Below are 21,219 nucleotides of genomic sequence, written 5' to 3' on the forward strand. Positions count from 1 at the left end.
TTTTTGATGTTGGTATACAATAAAGTGTTCTCTGTGATTTTATGATTTAGAGCATGTTCCTCTCAGGCTGAGTGGAGGGGCGGGCCGGTGCTCTGGGAGGCTGGAGGTGTATCATAACGCTGTGTGGGGCTCAGTCTGTGATGATCTGTGGGACATCAGCGATGCTCAGGTGGTCTGCAGGCAGCTGGGTTGTGGAGCAGCACTGAGGGCTGATGGGAATTCAGCCTTTGGTGCTGGTGAAGGTGTTGTGTGGCTGAACAGAGTCAAGTGCAGAGGGAATGAGATTCACCTGTGGGACTGTCCTCGCTCCCTGAAGAACCACACTGACTGCTCCCACAAAGAGCACGCTGGACTCACCTGTGCAGGTCACAGCAACACACTGACCAATACTGGCCATTTTTACATAATTTTAGTGATGATAATATTTGCAAAATGTTTAATGTATCTGTGCCTGCTTTGACAGATTTGCCAGTGTCTGTGTCTGTTACGTCAGCTTCTCCTCCAGTTTCTCAGACAGTGCGCTCCAGCTCAACATCAGTGACTCCTCCACAAACTCCTCCAGCGTCTCTCTCCGTGCCTGTGATTGTACTGGGAGTTGTGCTCTTACTGCTCTTAGTGCCACTGCTTATACTGATTCAGCGGAACAGAGTGATGAGGAGAGGTAGGAGAGATCCAGAGACTGTCATATTGTGTCGTATTCAGTGTGTGATCAGTCATGTGTTGTGAACTTGTTTCTTCACAGCTCTCTCTGACTGGTACACAGGACTACACAGGGCTCCAAGCGAGGTAGTTTATGAGGAAATTTATCACAGACACAATCGCTTCACTCATACAGGTGAGGCATCATCAGAGATTGTTAAAAACTTCTTGTGCACATTATAACCATTAACAATCATGTACAAACCACACCTGGGACTGATTTAATTAATTAAAAAGCCTCACCTTCTTTCCCTGGTGTTTATTTTAATCAAACTTCAATTACTGAAGTGATGTGCAATGACAGGTGGGTAAATTTGCTTCTCCTTCCTGTGAAGTGATGTATCAATGAACCTTATTCCCCATTTGATTTTCAGTGTTATTTAAACTGAACATATACTCTTTCTTGGAATCTCACTTAAGATTGAGTAATACCCCATGAAGTCCACTTCGCAGATTGATATGATTGATTGGAATCCAACTAATTTATTTCTGAAAATCTTGCTGTCATCTGTTACTTTTGGGACTAAGTGAGCTGTTTCGTCATTCGGTCTTAATTATGTATTCGGTCTCTATTACTTTATCGTTGATTAACTACAGACATCAGTGATACACATCTGATTCACTGTAGAATTAAAGATATTTCTACCATTCTTCTGCCTAATACATTTTAAAATGTCAATCCACAGAGCTTTATATGACCCAAAGTATATGAGAATTCAGTCGTTTTTGTTCTGTTCCTCTCTTCTTTAACAGGAGGGAGTCTCATCTCTGAAGAACTGCATTCTTGGAATGGAGATGCTGATTCGCTTCTCTCAGGTTAGAGATGTGATTTACAAATTCACTAAACAAATGTAAACAGTGAAATACACAAATTCCAGGAAATACATGTCCTGCTAATATAATAGTGTCTGATGTACAGTGGGTATGGAAAGTATCCACTGTACATCAGACACTTTTATATTAGCAGACCCCCTTACAGACCCCCTTACATTTTTCGGTTACACTTTAGAATAATGGTCCATTATTAATAGATAACTATGCAGGAAGTAATGCAGGACTAATGAGTATCACTACATTAACACTTCAGCTACCACTATTAACTAATATAGAAACAAGCTGAACTAATCAGTAAGTAATACTGAAATTAGGACTAAGATAGTTCCTCATTAGGGAATTAATAGTTACTGAATGAGACTGGTGTCACTGAAACTAACAGATAAAAACTACAAAAAAAAAAAAATACATTAACCAATACAGGTGACTGTATACAGCTGACTGAGATATGACAGCGCTATTGCGTCATGTGAGAAGCACGACGCGTTGCCATGGAACAATAAGGCGATGCATTCTAAAATATTTAACCAGAGAATATGGTCATATTAATGCAAAATTATGCTGTTCTGAAGCTGGTTTGTATCAGACCAAGAATACAGACTATTTTGCAATTATTAGTGTTGTTATATCACTAGTATTAGTGCTGTTATTTAGTGTTAAATTAGGTTAGGTGGCTCTATTGTAGTTAGGTTAGGTGGCTTAGCTTTTACTGTGAATTTAAGTAAATTGTGTTTTGTATCTATTTATATATTTAAAGGGATCCCCTGGTGTTGAGACTTGTATGGCTTAATATAACATAAATGATGTCTCTTACTGAATTATGTAGTAGAAAACCCATGAAAGATCTACGTTATTTAAATAATCGATTTTATATTTGGACCATGGGCGGCGCCATTTTGTTTGCGTTCTAGGTTGATGACGTAGAATGGTTGCACTCCTCAATCAGCTGGCGTTACCTGTAGCTATTTTTACCACAACGCAACTCGAAAATTGTTTCAGAGTTAAACAAAACCAATGAATTGCTTTGTAATTGTACTTAAAACACACTCAAACATACATGTGATACAGCCGATTTACAAACAGCTGTCCGACTTCACGCACCCAAACATATATGTGCACACAAACTCTCTCTCTCACACAGACTCACACACACCCCAACAGATCGGCGCGAACACACACACACACACACACACACCCCAACAGATCGGCGCGAACACACACACACATACACATACACGCACACACACACACCCCAACAGATCGGCGCGAACACACACACACACACACACACACCCCAACAGATCGGCGCGAACACACACACACATACACATACACGCACACACACACACCCCAACAGATCGGCGCGAACACACACACACACACACACATGCACACGCACTGCGTGCGCGCATACATAACCCTCAATCCCTGTGTTGATATCATAGATAGACTGTTGATATGCAGTAGAATAACTGTAATGCCTAATGTAACCAGCAGAGGGAAATATCTAGGTAGGACGATGGGATAGGGTAACGTGAGGAAGAGAGCAGGATGTTTTGGTGATGATGCATGCAAGGGGGTAATCTAGCGCTCGGAAAGCGTTCCACCCCTAGGGGCGGCCATTGCTAACCAAGCCATCACCTGCTGTTAGCATCCCATTGACTCCCATTCATTTTTGAGTCACTTTGACAGTGAATAACTTTACATCTGAGACGTTTAAAGACTCCATTTGTCCATTGTTTATTTCTAAAGAAACATGACAATGTATAAAAGGCTCCATTACCTTGTATCTTACACTATCGCCCCGCAGCAGCTGTTTTTGTAAAAATAGGCTAACGATTGCGTCATAACCAACGCGACCCTGTCGCACAGTTGAGAAATTACCGTATAGACCTGAAGAGACGCTCGCAGGCAATCTTTTACTGTCTATGAGACAATCGGGGGGACGTGGAGACATGTCCTGGAGACTAGTCTGATAAAGTCAAGGGGGAAGAATGGGGAGAAGCCCATAGTGAGCCAAAAGCAACGGGAGAAAATATTTAAACAACGTGATTCAGCTTTCGCTTTCCACATCTACTAGAAGACTCACAGCTGTCAGACAGGAGGCTCACGTCACATCTACGTCGTCAAGCTCAGTCTGAGCCTGCGCAGTTCGCTCAGCCATCAGGAAGTGAGTGCCCCTAGGTTGACTTCATTCTTTCGCCGTAGACGTCAATGGGAACGCTCCGTCCATTTCTTTTACTGTCTATGGATGCATGGGATTGGTTTGTGCATTAAAGTTTGAGCACAAGCTCAGTGAATTAACCTCAATCTTTAAACTTTCACTTTTAAGACACAAATAACATTCGCTACTTTTGTTCACTAATACAACTTGAAGGAGTGAATGAAGACGAGTGTGTGAAGTCGGACAGCTGTTTGTAAATCGGCTGTACACTCGTTATTGCGGTGCAACGTGAGATTGAATGACTGCACTCGATGTCCACTATGGTGTCGGACAACACTACAAATGGCCGTCCCTTCAAATAATGCCCTATTTCAAGGTATAGGGGGTCGATTTCGGATTTAGCCCCTGTTGTGGAGACTGAGCAGCCCAACATCTCGATTGAGACAGCGCAGACTCTCAAGTGTGTGTGCCCGCCCGCCGATCTGTTTGTGACTTGTGTAGGTGAGTTTGTGTGCACATGTATGTTTGAGTGTGTTTTAAGTACAATTACAAAGCAATTCATTGGTTTTGTTTAACTCTGAAACAATTTTCGAGTTGCGCTGTGGTAAAAATAGCTACGGGTAACGCCAGCTGATTGAGTAGTGCAACCATTCTACGTCATCAACCTAGAACGCAAACAAAATGGCGCCGCCCATGGTCCAAATATAAAATCGATTTTTTAAATAATGTAGATCTTTCATGGGTTTTCTACTACATAATTCAGTAAGAGACATTGTTTATGTTATATTAAGCCATACAAGTCTCAACACCAGGGGATCCCTTTAAGTATATTTATAACTTTTAAGGGAATTCTTCAATTTGAAGAATAATAATTTTAAAATAAAATCTATTAAAAGCCATTATTTAATGTCCTCCACCGTCGTTTTGTGGCTCTTTTTTTAAAAAGTATCGTTTCAGGCACCGTTTAGGCACTGGTACCATTTTAAAAGTACCGGTTTGGCACCGGAATCGTAAAAAACCCAAACGATACCAAACCTTAGTCTCTGAGCTCTTCAGGCAGTTCCTTTGTCCTCATGATTCTCATTTGCTCTGACATATACTGTGAGCTGTAAGGTCTTATATAGACAGGTGTGTGGCTTTCCTAATCAAGTCCAATCAGAATAATCAAACACAGCTGGACTCAAATGAAGGTGTAGAACCATCTAAGGATGATCAGAAGAAATCTATCAGAGTTAAATATACGAGTTTTTCTCTTTTAATAAACCTGCAAAAATGTCAACAATTCTTTTGACAGTGTTTTTCTGTCAATATGGGGTGCTGGGAGTACATTAATGAGAGAAAAAAAAAAAGTAATTGATTTTAGCAAATGGCTGCAATATAACAAAGAGTGAAACATTTAAGGGGTTGTGAATACTTTCCTTACCCACTGTATTACAATGGCAATAAGACATCAGCCTTGTAAACTGGTCAAGGGATTTCATTACTAGATGATTCAAATGATCTCACTGCCTGCATTTTATTTCTGCAAATATATTTATTTCTTTAGGATACTATGAGGAAATCATCATTGATGGACCAAAACCAGATCATGAGACAGGTGCTGGTTCACTTCTGTACAATAGTAGTTCTCTCTCTGTAATTCTACATTCTCTACATCTTAATATATACGTTCAAGTTTGTTTTGAGCTTAAAGGCATTGATTTTATGTTACATTTGTAGATGAGACACCAGAGGGCTATGATGATGTCATTACCAGTGGACAGACCTTTGGTACTAAAAAAGGAGTTGTTGTTTTTACATATAATTTTGTTCTTTTTACACCCTATTTATTGAAGGTGAAGATAAGTTAAGATAAAATGTTATTTTATTAGCATAGTTATATTTAAGTGTGTGTGTGTGTGTGTGTGTGTGTGTGTGTGTGTGTGTGTGTGTGTGTGTGTGTGTGTGTGTGTGTGGTGGACACACCAGAGGATTATGATGATGTCATCATTAATGGACAGTGCTCTCAATGTGTAATAGGTAAGTCACACATCTTCATTTTTAATCTACATTTTCAAACAAGCGTTTCTAGCATTAATGAATCATCGTGGCTTCATCAGGTGCAATTTATTGACACAAGCTGTATTAAAGTTTTTTTTTTTTTTTTTTTTTACATGTGTAAAGAAGGGGATCAAGAGGAGTATGATGATGTGTGGAGTATCACTGAAGATTTCAGAAACTTGATAGGTAACCTTTTAAGCTTATGATTACAACAATTTTTAAATATATTATAATATACATCATGTTTAAGACTCACAATTTACGAATTGACCCCTTCATGACACCGCACCACTGTATTTCTCTCATATATACTGTCAAATGTTTGAACACACCTCATTGTTTATTACATATTTTAGAATAAAATGAAAGATAAGATAAATACAAAATAAAAATAAAAATAAATTCACACTTTAGATTACGGTCCATTTCACTATTAAACTACCGAAGATGTTTGAGTAGAAAAAAAGATATAGAATATTATCATGCAGAATAAGGCATAATAAATGTGCTTTATAAGAATTGACAAACAGCCAATATCTTTGTAATGTGCATGCTAATAAGCTATATTATTTAGAATTGGACCATAAACTAAATTGTTACCTAAAATAATTTAAATAGTCATTTGCGTACTCAATCGTAACATTTAACTTTTTTTTCTTTTTTCTTTTTTAAATGCAGACTATGATGATGTGGGTGAGGAGTCAAACAACGAGAGAGAAGCTGTTTGACTCGATGGCTACCTACACCTACTGACACTTTTCATTACAGCTTCTGGATAGATAAAACATTTTTTATAAAAAATAAATAAATACTGACATTTTGAAACATTACCTTTAGAGTTGCCTTTGATTCTCTTTTCAATATTCTTTAATAAACCACTTAAACATGGTTATTAATATACATTTGGATCAACAGAATTACTTCCAACATTTCTAGATAATTCAAGTTAAGAATCAGGGTCAGGGTTAAATGTTTCTACACTTTACCATTTGCTTTCTTTTTTTGTTCCTGTCAAATAATTTTAATGTAGGAGAGTTTTCCTGTGATAAAACCTGATGGTTATAATGCCTTGCACAAATTTGTTTTCTGGAAATTTTTTAGTGCATCCGGAAAGTGCACAGCGCTTCACTTTTTCCACATTCTTTTAATGTTACACCTTATTCCAAAATGGATTAAATTCATTATTTTCCTCAAAATTCTACAAACAATACCCCATGATGATGTAAGACTGAAAAAACTAGTATATGCCGAAATGTCTGAATGAAGAACAAAGACTCTCTGAGAAAATAAGGAAATTAACATCTGAACTGTCCCTCACACACCACTGGAGACGCAAGTCTCACCTCACTATCAGCTAATCTACATCTTTCCCTATTGACTCCCTCTCCCCCAATTCATTCCCTCTCTCATGCTGAGATCACTGAAAATGCATCCAGAATCTCTATATTACAATGTCAATCCACACGATCGAGTATCATATGTGTTTGATATCATTTGAAATGTCTCAGTGCGACTGGTACAAATATCTCAACTCCACAGAAGTTAACCAAAAGATAATCAATGTTTTAAGGGTTTAAAGATATCTTTCCTTGGTGTATGGTGGGTGTGGCTTTCAGGCATTTGGCCTCTCTTCTAATCAAGTCTATAGAACTTGATCAATGCAAATTCCTATTGTGATGGGTATGTATCTGGTTCTGGGTATTTAAGGAAATGTTGCAAAGAGCTCAGGGCTTGACACTTTAAACCGGTCAGCCCGTAATGTTGGATGTCTCAAAATAGCCAGCATTATGTAGTTTTCAGAAGTCAGGTATACATTTCATTCTTTACTTCAGACTATTTGATGTTATATATGGATTACCTTTGAATTGACTATGTAATTGGCTTTATATTTTTACCTGACTGTTAAATAAATTGTTACACTTTGATGGATTCTGACTTGCTCTGGAATTATTCAGGTTGGGTATAATTTCAACAATGGGTTAAACGGAATAATTAAATGTGTACTTAAACTATTAAAAATGAATGACCAAATAAACAATTGGCATTCTAATCCAAATTCTAAATTATAATTAAATGGAGTCAGATAACGAGGAATTGGAATAAAATCCCCTTTTCCCCGCTGAAAAGACGAACGCGCAGCGAACTTCACCCGCCGATCGTTAGCCTCCATTGGGACGATTTGGGCGGCCTTACAAAATGGTGACCAGCCTCCGTGATGTTGCAACTCTCTTACGAGCAACGTCTTTTCAGCGAAGTATTCGATTTTAAAATCAACAAGAGGTTTGCACTTCTCTTTCTTCAGCTGTTCTGGTAAGTAAAATTCTTTTTGCCCTTTTAGAAATGTTTAGGGAAAAACAGACGCATCCCATATAGACACATTAATAGAATGGGTCGGAATACCCAATGTTAGACCGGAACCGCAATCCGGTGGGGTTTAAGAATTTAGATACATCACATACCAGGGACATGATAGCGACAGCGCAGTAGAGGAATTAAAACTCATGTTATGGATTTTAAAATATTTCTTTGTCGGCGTAGACCTACAACAACTAAACCTAAATTGGAAAAACATCTTCCAAACTATTTCCTGAGACTCGATAAGCATTTGTAAATTAGAGCGTTTTTAAAATCAGCTAAATGCTTTCTCCGTTGTTTTATTAGCTGCAACAAACTAGCAACACACGATGAGAACGAGCAAACAATAGAATTAAAAATCTAAGTTTGTAAACAATTGGAAGGCATTTGTGATTTGATAGATACGCACGTTGATGCATTTGTTTATGAAAAACAAAGTTGGGAAAAACAGGCTGATGCATATGCAACATGTAAAAATGAAGAGAACTTTTTGTTTGATCAAAATTGGCTACAGCTATTATTGCCACACAGCTAAATTACTCGTGGCTACAAATGATTAAGAGGTGGTACGATTCAAATCTAAGATTGATACACAGAATGATAGTGATGTTGTTACTGTATTTTTGTTAAGAAACCTCATGATGTTTCTGAGTGGCTCAGCGAGCCCACGGGGCGTACCACGCCCACTCGGTGAACAAAGACTTTCTCTCTATGTTCAATGGGAGCGTTTAGCCAAATAAGTAACTCCTAAATCTATCACATTTTGTAAATTCAGTTAAAATTGCCACTGTGCACTGAGCAGATTAGTCTGTAAATAGACTAAATCAAGCAATTAGGCATTTGTAATCTAAAAAGAGATACAACGAATGTGCTTGCATCAGTCTTGAACCAGTCTTTCATATTCAAATGTATTGGCATGAAAATAAAATCCGAAACCTCACTCAAAACAGAATTCGAGCAGGAATTTGACTGCACTCAGCATGTGCTGCTAGTTCATTGGATGTTAACACCAACAGAGTCGCTCATTGGCCTTAAGCCTGACTGTTGTTGTGCAAGCAATGTACATGCCAGCCAGTTGTGACTGCAGGGCCGAATCAAAATCATTATCTTTAAGACATTTTGATAAATATGTTGTTGCGTTCGATTTAATTTTGATTTACTCTGAAATTATTGATTTTAGTGCATTAGGATGTATTGTTACCGCAAATCTGTCAGGTTAGTAACGGACTGGAGTTCAGTTTTTGGGTGGAGCTTTGAGGCACGCCGACTGAGATTTTAGAGTTCCGCCTAACGCTTGGTATTAGTTCGTATGCATTTTCAAATGTGTAATTGTACTAAACACGTGCGCATTGAACACACGATAGTTGTTTGTGTTAATAAAAACACCTAGGCTATTTAAGTTTATTCTTTAAAACACAAGATTGCTTTACTGTAAGTGTATGAAACACTTAGGATAAAGGTTGTAGATGCTATATGCATTCTAGACCATGTATCTTGAGAAAAACTGAATAAATGTGGTTCTTTGTTGAATTTGTTTGTCTCCCAGGTGGAGCATAGGATTGCCATGTGGCTACAGTGTTATTCAATTGCATTAACCATGAAAATGCTATAACGTATGTTGTGTTAATAACTCAGTGGATCATGTACATCCATGACACCACAAGACTACGCTCAGGTTAGTAACACGGACTAGAACACAGTTTTTCGTTGGAGCATAAAAGCACACCAGGCTGATGTTTTAGAGCTCCGACTAACACATTGGCGTTCAGATACGTAGACTTGGACTGCGGGTTGAAAGACTAAAGACGTCTTCCGTTTAGAACAATAACAAATTGTTAGACCAATCTAAATAGGGCAACCCTAATTCCTGATTGTTGTAATATTGCTCTAAATTACGTAGACGTGGAAAACCACGGCATGATTATAGAAAGTCACCGTTAGAGATAGTAAGTTGGTCACTTGAATCTGTGGTGATGGTCATGGGCCTCTGATTGAAAGCAGTTTGCATTAATTACGAGAATTCAAACCCAAGGGGACTGAACAAAAATATCTTGGAATGATCAACGTGTAGCACGGGCGTCCAAGATATCAGTCGTATGGCCTCTACTGACGACCAAGACTGACGAGTTTGTGAATACTCATGTTATCGGAATCTTAGTTTACTGACTATAACTCAATGTAAAAGATTTAACCTCTGTCTACTTGACCAAGACTGATAAGTTTGTGATTATGGGCCCGCATACTGGAAAGTGCGAAGACCCTGTGACTCTAAGAACCTAATGAATGATTTCAATAAAGTAAAGAGTTAAGCAGAATAATCAGACGTTTATTCATATTTGTAAAGTATTAGAAATAATTAAAACGTTTACATTATTGAGTCAGATGAAATATTGAGGTAATGCAAAAAGAAATGAATTGGATTTTAATCTTAAATTGCATTGGATTAATTCCCAGTGCCAAAAGGGAGGGGTTGTGCTGTTATCTTTTGCCTTTACAAGAACACAGCTATATGTGTGGCACTGATAATCGCAAACCAATTCACCCTTCACCACAGAAGTACCTCATTTTTTTTTTACAGGTCACAGAGACCTCAAATAATCAAATGTGTGTGCGACACCGTAAAACAAAATTCAAAACAGACAACACCAAAACAGGTGAATCAATTTCTGCCCACAGATCTGACTGTAAAGAGAGCAACTGGAAATAAAGCCATGGGAACCAACCCATCGGAATTCATGACAGTATGAGCGATAAAAGCTCTGATTAATCCAGAAAAATTCTCCAGCAGAACTGGGGTTTCTAATGCTCACAGCAGACTGTGAAGGCTCGACTGTAAGAACAGTTTTAAGGTGTCACACACTGTACTAAAACAACAGCAACAATTCAGACCTGGCCGATGAAACTCTGTTTCATTGGGCAGCCAGGATAAAAATTGCATCAGGCATAACGGTGCCATTCAAATAAGTCCACACCTGACTGTGAAGCGGTTGATAATGTCAGAATTAACTGTGATTCTCTGCATTGTTTCTGTCTCAGGTTTACAACTGCAATTCCTTGGAGGATGGACACCAGGATGGGGCTAACACCCCCATCAACCAAAACAATGGAATTGTCAGAACAACCTGAAAGGAGGGAGATGGGTGCGAATACACTTGATGGGGCCATTCACACTTCACAAAATGTATACATGATCTCCCAGTGTAGCACTGGAACTAAATTTTGCAACACAGATTGTTATTGATAAGACTCCACCCATCTCCCAAAAACAAACACGGAACACACACTTTCTTCACTACACCCTCATATCACCTGAAACAGATCAAATCTATCCAGGCTGTACACTACACATCAAAGATGGCATAGAGTCCAAAAGTGTTACTTCACTAAAGATCTATTGTCCATCTTTTCACACCAACAGATCCAAATAGCTTCAAACACACAGGACAGTATAGTTGGTCCCATGATGACAGTCTATTAAAGACACACATAGCAAACGCTATTCACTACATCCTACCAACTCATAGGACTGCACACACACACACACACACACACACACACACACACACACACACACGCACACACACACACACACACACACGCACACGCACACACACACACACACACTGTGACAAGGAATACACAATCTCCATTATTGTATGATTAAACATATTTAGATCTGCCTTAATTGCATTGGAAGATTCCTGAACACACACAGTGGTTATTATATATATATATGTATATCTTCATAATTGTGATTGAATATTGAATATTATTGATGTTATTATTATATGCATATCGTCTATTTAAATATATAAACTGCACTGACTTTTTGCTGCATTTCCTTAGGTAATTCAGACCAAGAATACTCAAATTCCGCTGTCACTTTATCACAGTGATAGTGAAGAATTAGGTGATTAAATACCACCCCACCAATTATGACCTTGAAAAACATTTGAGAGAAGGTGTACCAATCGCACTGCTGACGTGAACCCACATTGTTCTTTCTTTTAAGTTTTCTTGCATTATATGTTCTTATGCATTTCTTTACGGCTTCAAGTTCATCAGTGTTCAGTCGTTAAGTGGCCATTAAGACTCTTTTCAGGCGTCAACTACGGAGAAGCCTTCCACCTATTGAAGGCAACCCAGTGAACCACACCATTGGAGGTGTGAGGATTGCACAAGGAGGGTCAGATTATCATCGGGAAGGTGCAGAAGCAGAAGCTTCCCCATGAAGAAGTGACACGTTAACTGAACATTCACCAAGGTCCGAGACTGACTCTATGAATATGCTGTGCTGAACTACAGGTAGAACACCTGAACACATTCACCCACCAGCTGAAACTCAAGCTACACAAACCTGGTGAGACGGTGTCCTGCAGGTGAACAAAGAGCCTTCCGAAGGTCTCTACAGCTGCTAAGACAATTTCTTCATCTCAAGGATTGAACCAACGTCTAACCAACGTCTAACAGTGATCCCATAGGACCACCAGAGTTTGACCCATTGGGATCAAGAGGTGGAACTGTAAGACTGAAAAAACTAGTATATGCCGAAATGTCTGAATGAAGAACAAAGACTCTCTGAGAAAATAAGGAAATTAACATCTGAACTGTCCCTCACACACCACTGGAGACGCAAGTCTCACCTCACTATCAGCTAATCTACATCTTTCCCTATTGACTCCCTCTCCCCCAATTCATTCCCTCTCTCATGCTGAGATCACTGAAAATGCATCCAGAATCTCTATATTACAATGTCAATCCACACGATCGAGTATCATATGTGTTTGATATCATTTGAAATGTCTCAGTGCGACTGGTACAAATATCTCAACTCCACAGAAGTTAACCAAAAGATAATCAATGTTTTAAGGGTTTAAAGATATCTTTCCTTGGTGTATGGTGGGTGTGGCTTTCAGGCATTTGGCCTCTCTTCTAATCAAGTCTATAGAACTTGATCAATGCAAATTCCTATTGTGATGGGTATGTATTAGGGCTGTAACGATACACCAAACCCACGATTCGGTTCGTATCACGATTTTTGACCCACGGTACGATACAAACCTCGATATGGGGGAAAACAAAACAGTTCAAAAGATATTTTGAGGGGAAAAAAAATAATTTATTAAATAACATTTGAAAAAACCTATAAACTGAACACCAAATAACAATATTAACTATGCAAATTATTAACAAAATACTTAAGTAAATTAAACTATATAACCAAAGCTATAACACTTCTGTTTTCTTTGTAAAAAAATACTGTTGAAAAACAAACAGAACTAAAGTCCATAGTGGAGATGATTCGAGCATTTTGAAAATTCTTCTTCAATCAATCTTACATTTACAAAGAAAAATGGTTATTGTTTTTTTGCACTGAGGTAACTGAGGCTTACTCTCTCTGGCTCTCTAGTGCGTGTTTGGGCGGGGTTGCTATCGGTGGTGATTGTGATGGATTCAGCAGTACGCAACCCTTCCAACACCTTAGCCTTTGTTTTCTCCAGAAGTTTTGGTAGCACATTTTGAGAGAAATGCGCCCGGCTCGGTAATGCATAACGGGGCTCGAGCTCTCATGTTAACCGGTTAGAGTTTGCATAATGCCTGCGTGACACGCACGGAAAATGCATGCATGCTTCAAATAGAAGATATGCCTATTTATAACTCGACACGCGAGCGTGTTGGAAGCGTTTCCAGGCAAAATAGAATAGGAAAAGATGTTTGCATGTCATTTTGACACGAATGCATATTAATAAATTACATTTTCATGTTTGAAAGTCTGTAGGTTAACATAAATGCAGATATGGGCCTAATTTTAATAATAAGAAACAACATAATTATCGATTTTGAAATATTAAACCTGTCAGTGCAGAACAAAATATTCTGTAGCCTATTTTGCCGTCAATACCATATATCTGTGTGGTCAATAGGCTACTGCCGACGTTTTCTTTGCGGTATCAACAGGCAATATATATTTACATCCTGTACATCAATACCAGCAGAAGCGCTGTGTCAGACACGCTTCTGGTGAGCAAAGAAAGAGAAAACGCTACGCAGCCGCCCCGCGGCTGACACAAACCAGAAACGAAACGCTCACACCACGCTTGCAGTGTGTCTCCGGCATCTGCATGTTGGTTGTGTTGCCGGCCGGTTGGGGAAGCTTCTTGAAACACTTACGGCAAATTGTGTGGGTCTTGTCAACTACACGATTGCCATCCTTGTTCTCCACCGGCGAAATGTTGCCATACTGCTGACTTAAAAGTTGGTCCTGGACAGGAAGGATAATTCTGGGAGTTGGAAGGGGTGTGTCGCGATTCTGCCTCCTCACATCGCGATACAGGTTCGTGGACCTGCATATTGCGATTTCGATTTCATATCGCATATCGTTACAGCCCTAGTATGTATCTGGTTCTGGGTATTTAAGGAAATGTTGCAAAGAGCTCAGGGCTCGATACTGTACTCAGGTCAGCCCGTAATGCTGGACGTTTTAACCCATGCAGCATTATGTAACCTTGATAAGTCCGGTATACATCTCATTCTTTACTTTAGGGTATTTGATGTGAAGTATACCTTTGAATTGATTATGTAATTGGCGTTATACATTTACCTGATTGTTAATAAATTGTTATACTTTGATTGATTCTGACTTGCTCTGGAATTATTCAGGTTATGAACGGACATAATTTCAACAAAGGGTTAAACGGAATAATTAAATGTGTAGTTAAACTATTAAATATAAATGACCAAATAACCAATTGGCATTCAAACCCAAATTCTAAATTATCATTAAATGGAGTCAGATAACGAGGAATTGGAATAAAATCCCCTTTTCCCCGCTGAAAAGACGAACGCGCAGCGAACTTCACCCGCCGATCGTTAGCCTCCATTGGGACGATTTGGGCGGCTTTACAATGACAACGTGAAAGAAGTTTGTTTAAAATATTTAAAAAAAACAAGAACAAAAAAAACCATTTTTTGTACTTTGCCACATGTCGTAGCCTTTGCTCAATAGTTTGTTGAAGCACCTTTGGCAATTACAGCCTCAAATCTTTGAGTATGATGCTACAAGTCTGGCACACCTGTTTTTGGGCAGTTTCTCCTCTCTTCTCTCTCTCTTCTTCTTTACAGGACCTCTCAAGCTCCATCAAGCTGGATGGGGAGCGTCAGTGCACAGCCATTTTCAGATATTTCTAGAGATGTTCATTTGGGGTCAAGTCTGGGCTCTGGCCGGGCTGCTTAAGAAGAGTCCTGTAGTCACTCCTTTGTTTTCTTGACTGTGTGCTTAGGATTGTTCAGGCTCGGTACATTTTGGTATTCTTCCAGTTCCTGCTGCTGAAAAACATCCCCACAGCATGATACTGCCATCACCATGCTTCACTGTAGGGATGGTATTGGCCAGGTGATGAGCGGTACCTGCTTTTCCTCCAATTTCCTGCCTCCACAGGTAAACGCTGGAGCTCTGTCAGAGTGACCATCAGGTTCTTGGTCATCCTCCATTTGCTCAGTCTTGCATTTTTTTCTGCACTCTTCCCCAGATCTGTGCCTCTATACAATCCTGTCTCAGAGGTCTACAGACAATTCCTTGGACTTCATTGCTCGGTTTGTGCTCTTGCATTGTTGTACTTTATATAGTCAGGTGTGGGCCTTTCCAGATCATGTCCAATAAACTGAATTCATCACAGGTGGACTCCTATCAAGTTGTAGAAACATCCAAATGATGATCAGTGGAAACAGAAGCCCCTGGGGCCTCATTTTTAAGGTCCCATGGCATGTATTTTTTATTATTATTTTGTTTCCTGAGGTGTACTTACTGTATATTGTTAGTATGGTTTTTACATAAAAAAATTTCATAATTTAGAAATAAAAGGCTGTTGAGTGCCTCGAAAATAAACCGTATCAAACTCAGTGACTGGAACTCAGTGTCTTTTATTCTTCCTCACATGTCATGGTAGCCTAGAAATCTAGACGCACCCTAGCGGCAGCAAATTTAATCTGCCCGCAAGTGTCGTCTAGGAACTCTCAATACCTTTCTGAGCTGTATTCCTCACAATCTGGACGGGCCAATCACATCGTGTATAGAGTCGGCGGGCGGGGCCATAATGACGGCGACCGAGTTGCTTTTGCGTACTTCTGTTGTCTAGTAAACACAGAAACTGGCGAACGGCAGCGGTCTTTCGAATCAGTTTTGACTGCGATTCTGGAAGACTTGGAGTAAAGCTTTTTTCTGAGAAAAGAACGGCACTGAAGTCATTCTTAAAAAAGGAAGATGTGTTCGGAGTTTAGCCGACCGGATACGGCAAATGTTTAATCAGTCAGCGAGCTCTGTTTCACCTTCGTTGCTCTGGTTGGTGTAGCTCTATCCTATCGCGTGCAAAGGGAGTTTGAAAGACAACCGTTTATCCCGCCCCTCGGATTGAGCTGTCAATGGTGAGTTTCCACACCAAACATCATGATGTGGGACTGGCTTGTCAGGCTAATGTCATGGTACAACTACTTCACTTTTCTTTTTTTCTTGTTGGTCTCTTACAAGAGCTCCCTCTAGTGGCTTACTCTAGAACACCACAAAAGCATTTTTCTACACTGATATTAGTCCTCTGGCTTGAATGCTCAGTTTCAAGGGGCGTGTCTGCTGTGAGACTTCAGTGAAAACACCCACTGTTGTGATTGGCTGACATCTTTGCATTCTAAATGAGATTACGTGCGGAGGGGGCGTGGTTTAGTCAGGCAAGCAGCAGCTGCAGAACTGCCAGTCAAGAGTTTATTTTGTTTGTATCTGAGAGCTCTGAAGAAACTCGAGTGAACTTTGCAACGTTATTTATCTCACAAAATGTTTTCACCATAACTAACAACAAACACGACATCAACAAGTAAGAGCTTCTGTTGAGCATAACCGCATCATTATTTATTATAACGGCAGTTTGGACCAGTGTGCACTGCAGATTATACGTGTGATTGACAGATCCGAACATTATAAAGAGTGTTCTTTGAATGCTCTCTGTAGTTTAATCATATAACTAACAGATTTGTTTCATGCTACTAACAGAAACGATGTGAAGTTGATTGTTTTAGTCACTGGCTTGATTCACTGATGCATCAAGATGGCCAGAGTTACACACTTTCAAAAATGAATTTATAAACAAAATAAATTAAAGCATTTCTTTTTTTGGGGGAGGGGGTTATTACAGCTCAGACAAACTATACTTACATGTTTATCATTTTAGCAGTGTTTTATGTAACGTCAAAGGGTTTCCTGTAAAATGACAACTGTATGTGTGTATGGGAGGCTTTTCAATTTGGGTAGGCCCCATTGGGTAGGCGGAAATGGTACCAGAGTAATTTAGTGTAAATAAATACATTAGTTTGTCTAAAACAAATGCCAAAGTGATGCATATGTGATGAGGTCAGAGCTCCTCCACAGACTTTTAAAATTAAAAGTACATACATGAAGATGTCATTCCGGACACTAGTGATGAGGAGTCGACTCCAAAAGAGTCGATTCCTCGACTCTGAATAGCCCCAGAGTCGGGGTCGACTGCAGCATAGGAATCGACTCTCGTTGTCGAACCTCGGTTGCTGCGTCCGAAATTGCTCACTTGTTTACTGATTTTCTAATCCCTATAAAGTGAATGGCAGTTGAGTGCACTATAAGCAAGGAGTGAATGAAAGGAAGTGAGGAATTCAGACTCTGAGTCAGAGAGCTGTCACAATATTAGGAGTATAGTATCTTACCTGTCGGACACATTTTGTGAGCTGACGCTTGAAACCTTGAAACAGTGAGGGGTTTTAGATGCTCCATACGGAGTGGAAATGAACAGGTCTTTATCATCGCTGAAGTGAGCCACAATACGTGTGCAAATGGACAAACATGCGAACATGACACACGAGCATATTCAAGCAAAAGCCAGCATATATTAGTTCTTTTTTGGCTAATGTCCGTCCTGTGTGACTCGTGTGTTTTGAATATTGTTGTGCACTATTCCGCTCTTCTCACCATAGACACGCCCCTTACCTGATTGGCTACAAGTTTGTTATTCCCCTCGGCTGGAGTCCTTTTTCTAAAACAGTTTTGAAATAACACTTACCCCACCTTTAATGCAATAAATATAGATTTGGATTTCCATTCGTGGTTAACCTTGTGTTCATAATCATTAACCTAACCATAAATCATCACACACAAAAAAAGGCACATCAAGAAGAAACACATCAATACTTGTACAATATTGTATATAATTCAGTATTAAGCATCTTTAACTCACCTTTTAAGACAATGATCATGTGCGTTTAGCACCATCACTTCGACAACAGCTTTTTTCATGACTTTTTCCTCTGCAAAATCAGGTATCAGCAACAGCTAGAAGCGTTGATAGCCACTCGTCAAGTCATCGCTAATTTTGCCATTTTAATAAGGGTATTTTAAGGCTTTCTGTCAGATAATTTAAGTGTGTAACAACTGCAATGTTGTCTTATTTCTGACCCTGTTTTGATGTAAAGTAAATGGAATCGAGAGAGTCCAAATAACCTGGAATCCAACACCTTTATTACATAACTGAATTATAATACTGCACTAGGTAGTTAACAGACTTTTTGCTAGGAATTGCAAATATTGGCACCTTAAATGCTAAGCATTAAAAGCTCCTTCTGTAGAGCCGTTATGACATTAGTTGTTTTAGTTCACAGACTAAGCAAATGCTCCACTCTTCTCCACAATGGTAACCCACAATAATTTAAATTGTTCTAATAATACCAACATAATTGAATATAAAACTCTATTAAACACAATCAAGTCTCCCCCTCTCTCATTTTTCTCAAAAATACATTAAAAAAATAAATCACTTTTACATATAAAATAACAACATTTACTCGCTCTTGATCTAGCCATATGCAGATCATGCTGGGAACTAACAAGCCCCGCCCAGTTTCAGTTAATGCAACAGAAATCATTCATGTAACACAACACAAACAGATTAAGTTTGACTTCAATTTGACTTATATTTAAGTGGATTGAACACAATCAAATTAAGTGTGGACAAAATGTATAGCAATTGTGTTGCTTTAGCTCATTTTAATTAAGCAATTTGAGCAAGCAGTAAAAATCTTTTTTTTTTTCAGTGTATCCGCCTTATTCCTGGGGGCGCTGCTGTAGAAATGATTATGGGTGAAACTTCCAATGTTAATTTTTCACCGCTCTTGAAGTATGAATGGCACCATCTGCTGGTCATAAAGGTTGAACAACATGCTTATCTTCACTGCTAATGACGTTTTTTTTTTTTTTTTTGGCCACCTAAAGAAACTACTTCTGATTTGTGTAATAAGGGCTTGCTTTTGTGCTGTGTTCTTAGTAAACATTTACATGCATGCTTTTAAAAAGAATATTTATTTTATAGAGTTTATTACACGTTAATATAACATATATATATATACACAAATAGACATGTTTAGGACAGTAAGTATTATTTATCTGGAGCTTGTATCTCTTCTCTGCAGGTGTTGGGCTTTGATGCTGTAAATAAACTGGAGAGTTTCCTGTCTCCTGTAAGTCAAGTGTGTGTGTGTGTGTGTGTGTGTGTGTGTGTGTGTGTGTGTGTGTGTGTGTGTGTGTGTGTGTGTGTCTTGAAGGGTGGGGAGGAGGAGTTCATCAGCTCTGACAGTTTTGATATATATGGAGAAAATCATTAATGCCTCCTCTGATTTGTCACTGAAGTTGTTTGATGATTTCCTCTGTTCTGTCTAATAAGGTAACAGTGAGTGTGATTGGCGGTTGTCGGACCTCTTTCTCTCTCATTAAGGGGCTCAGAGGATGCCTGTACTTCTGTATCATCAGTGCGGAGAAGCTTGAACTGGATGTTGAGTTAATCGAGCAGAAGGAGATGGAGAGATACCTGACACTCATTTTACTGTCTTCACTTATAATATTCATCACAGCTAGTAAGTACACAAAAAAATTATATATATATATATATATATATATATATATATATATATATATATATATATATATATATATATATATATATTATTTTTTTTAGAAATTATGGGGTCAGACAATGTTATTTAATCATTTAAAATTAAACTATAATAAGTTTTGTAAATTTGTTTTTTTTAATGCCTGTGTAATTGCATTGTCAGAATACTCTCTCTCTCTGCTATAAATAAGTTTTACATGATTGTCTTATTTTTATTCATTATAATATATCATCAAAATAATGTCAATATTTGCAATATTTGTTATTTACAGAAACCCTGTTTTGGGATTTTAACTTTGAAAATGTTGTCTCAAATTAAAGATAAATAAATAAATAAATAATACATTGCTTAACTTTTCTCTGGTGGCTAAGTTGCTGATGATTTTATTTGCGTCAAACATCGCTAACCATGCAGCCATTTCGGTCCCTTGAGCTGTGTGTCAGGAAAATTGATCACACATTTTAATTATTATTTATTTATTTATTTTAAGAAAAGGGGGGAACAATGCATATTAAAATAAATGTAAATATTCCAGATTATAGCCTTAGGCTAATTTCCATTCTACATTTGAAGTTCTGATTTGATAAACATGATTGTGGATATTAGTGAAAGACATGCTAGCTTGAGTGAGTCCCATGAACATTTTTGCAAAAAAAGAATCGCTCATTCATGATCCAGCAGCATAAATGCATTATGTTATGTCAAGATAACATGAAGTTGTGGTAATTACAAACAAGATAGAAAAAAACCTTAAAGGCCTTTTAGTGTTACCATGTCAGCCTCTTACACAATACCGAGAGCTCAACTGCAGAAGAAATATTTAGAGAGGAACAAATTATATTAAAATAATATACAATGTTTAATATACACCACGCAGGCATAACATTATGACATTATTATGATGCTTTTTTCTTCATCACAGCACCTGTGAGTGTTAGTGGGTGGTATATATTTGGCAGAAACATTTTGTCCTCAAAGTTGATGTGTTGAAGAAGTTGAAGAAGCAGGTAAAATGGGCAAGCGTAGGGATTTGAAACAACAAAGTTTGACAAGGGCCCAATTAGAATGGCTAGGTGACTGGGTAAGAGCATCTCCAAAACTGCAGCCCTTGTGTAGTGTTCCTGGTCTGCAGTGTTCAGTATCTATCAAAAGTGGTCCAAGGAAAGAAC

At 38.5% G+C, this 21,219-nt stretch overlaps 1 protein-coding gene across 1 annotated transcript in view; it reads left to right on the plus strand.

Annotated features, from left to right (window-relative positions):
- Positions 1–21,219, plus strand: part of LOC137049120 (uncharacterized) — a 134,132-nt gene that overhangs the window by 31,826 nt on the left and 81,087 nt on the right. The window contains 1 exon segment of the mRNA XM_067427504.1: positions 51–359. Within this exon segment, the coding sequence (XP_067283605.1) occupies positions 51–359 (309 nt within the window).

This window comes from Pseudorasbora parva, chromosome 20, assembly GCF_024679245.1.
Source record: "Pseudorasbora parva isolate DD20220531a chromosome 20, ASM2467924v1, whole genome shotgun sequence".
In the NCBI taxonomy this organism is placed as follows: Eukaryota; Metazoa; Chordata; class Actinopteri; order Cypriniformes; family Gobionidae; genus Pseudorasbora; species Pseudorasbora parva.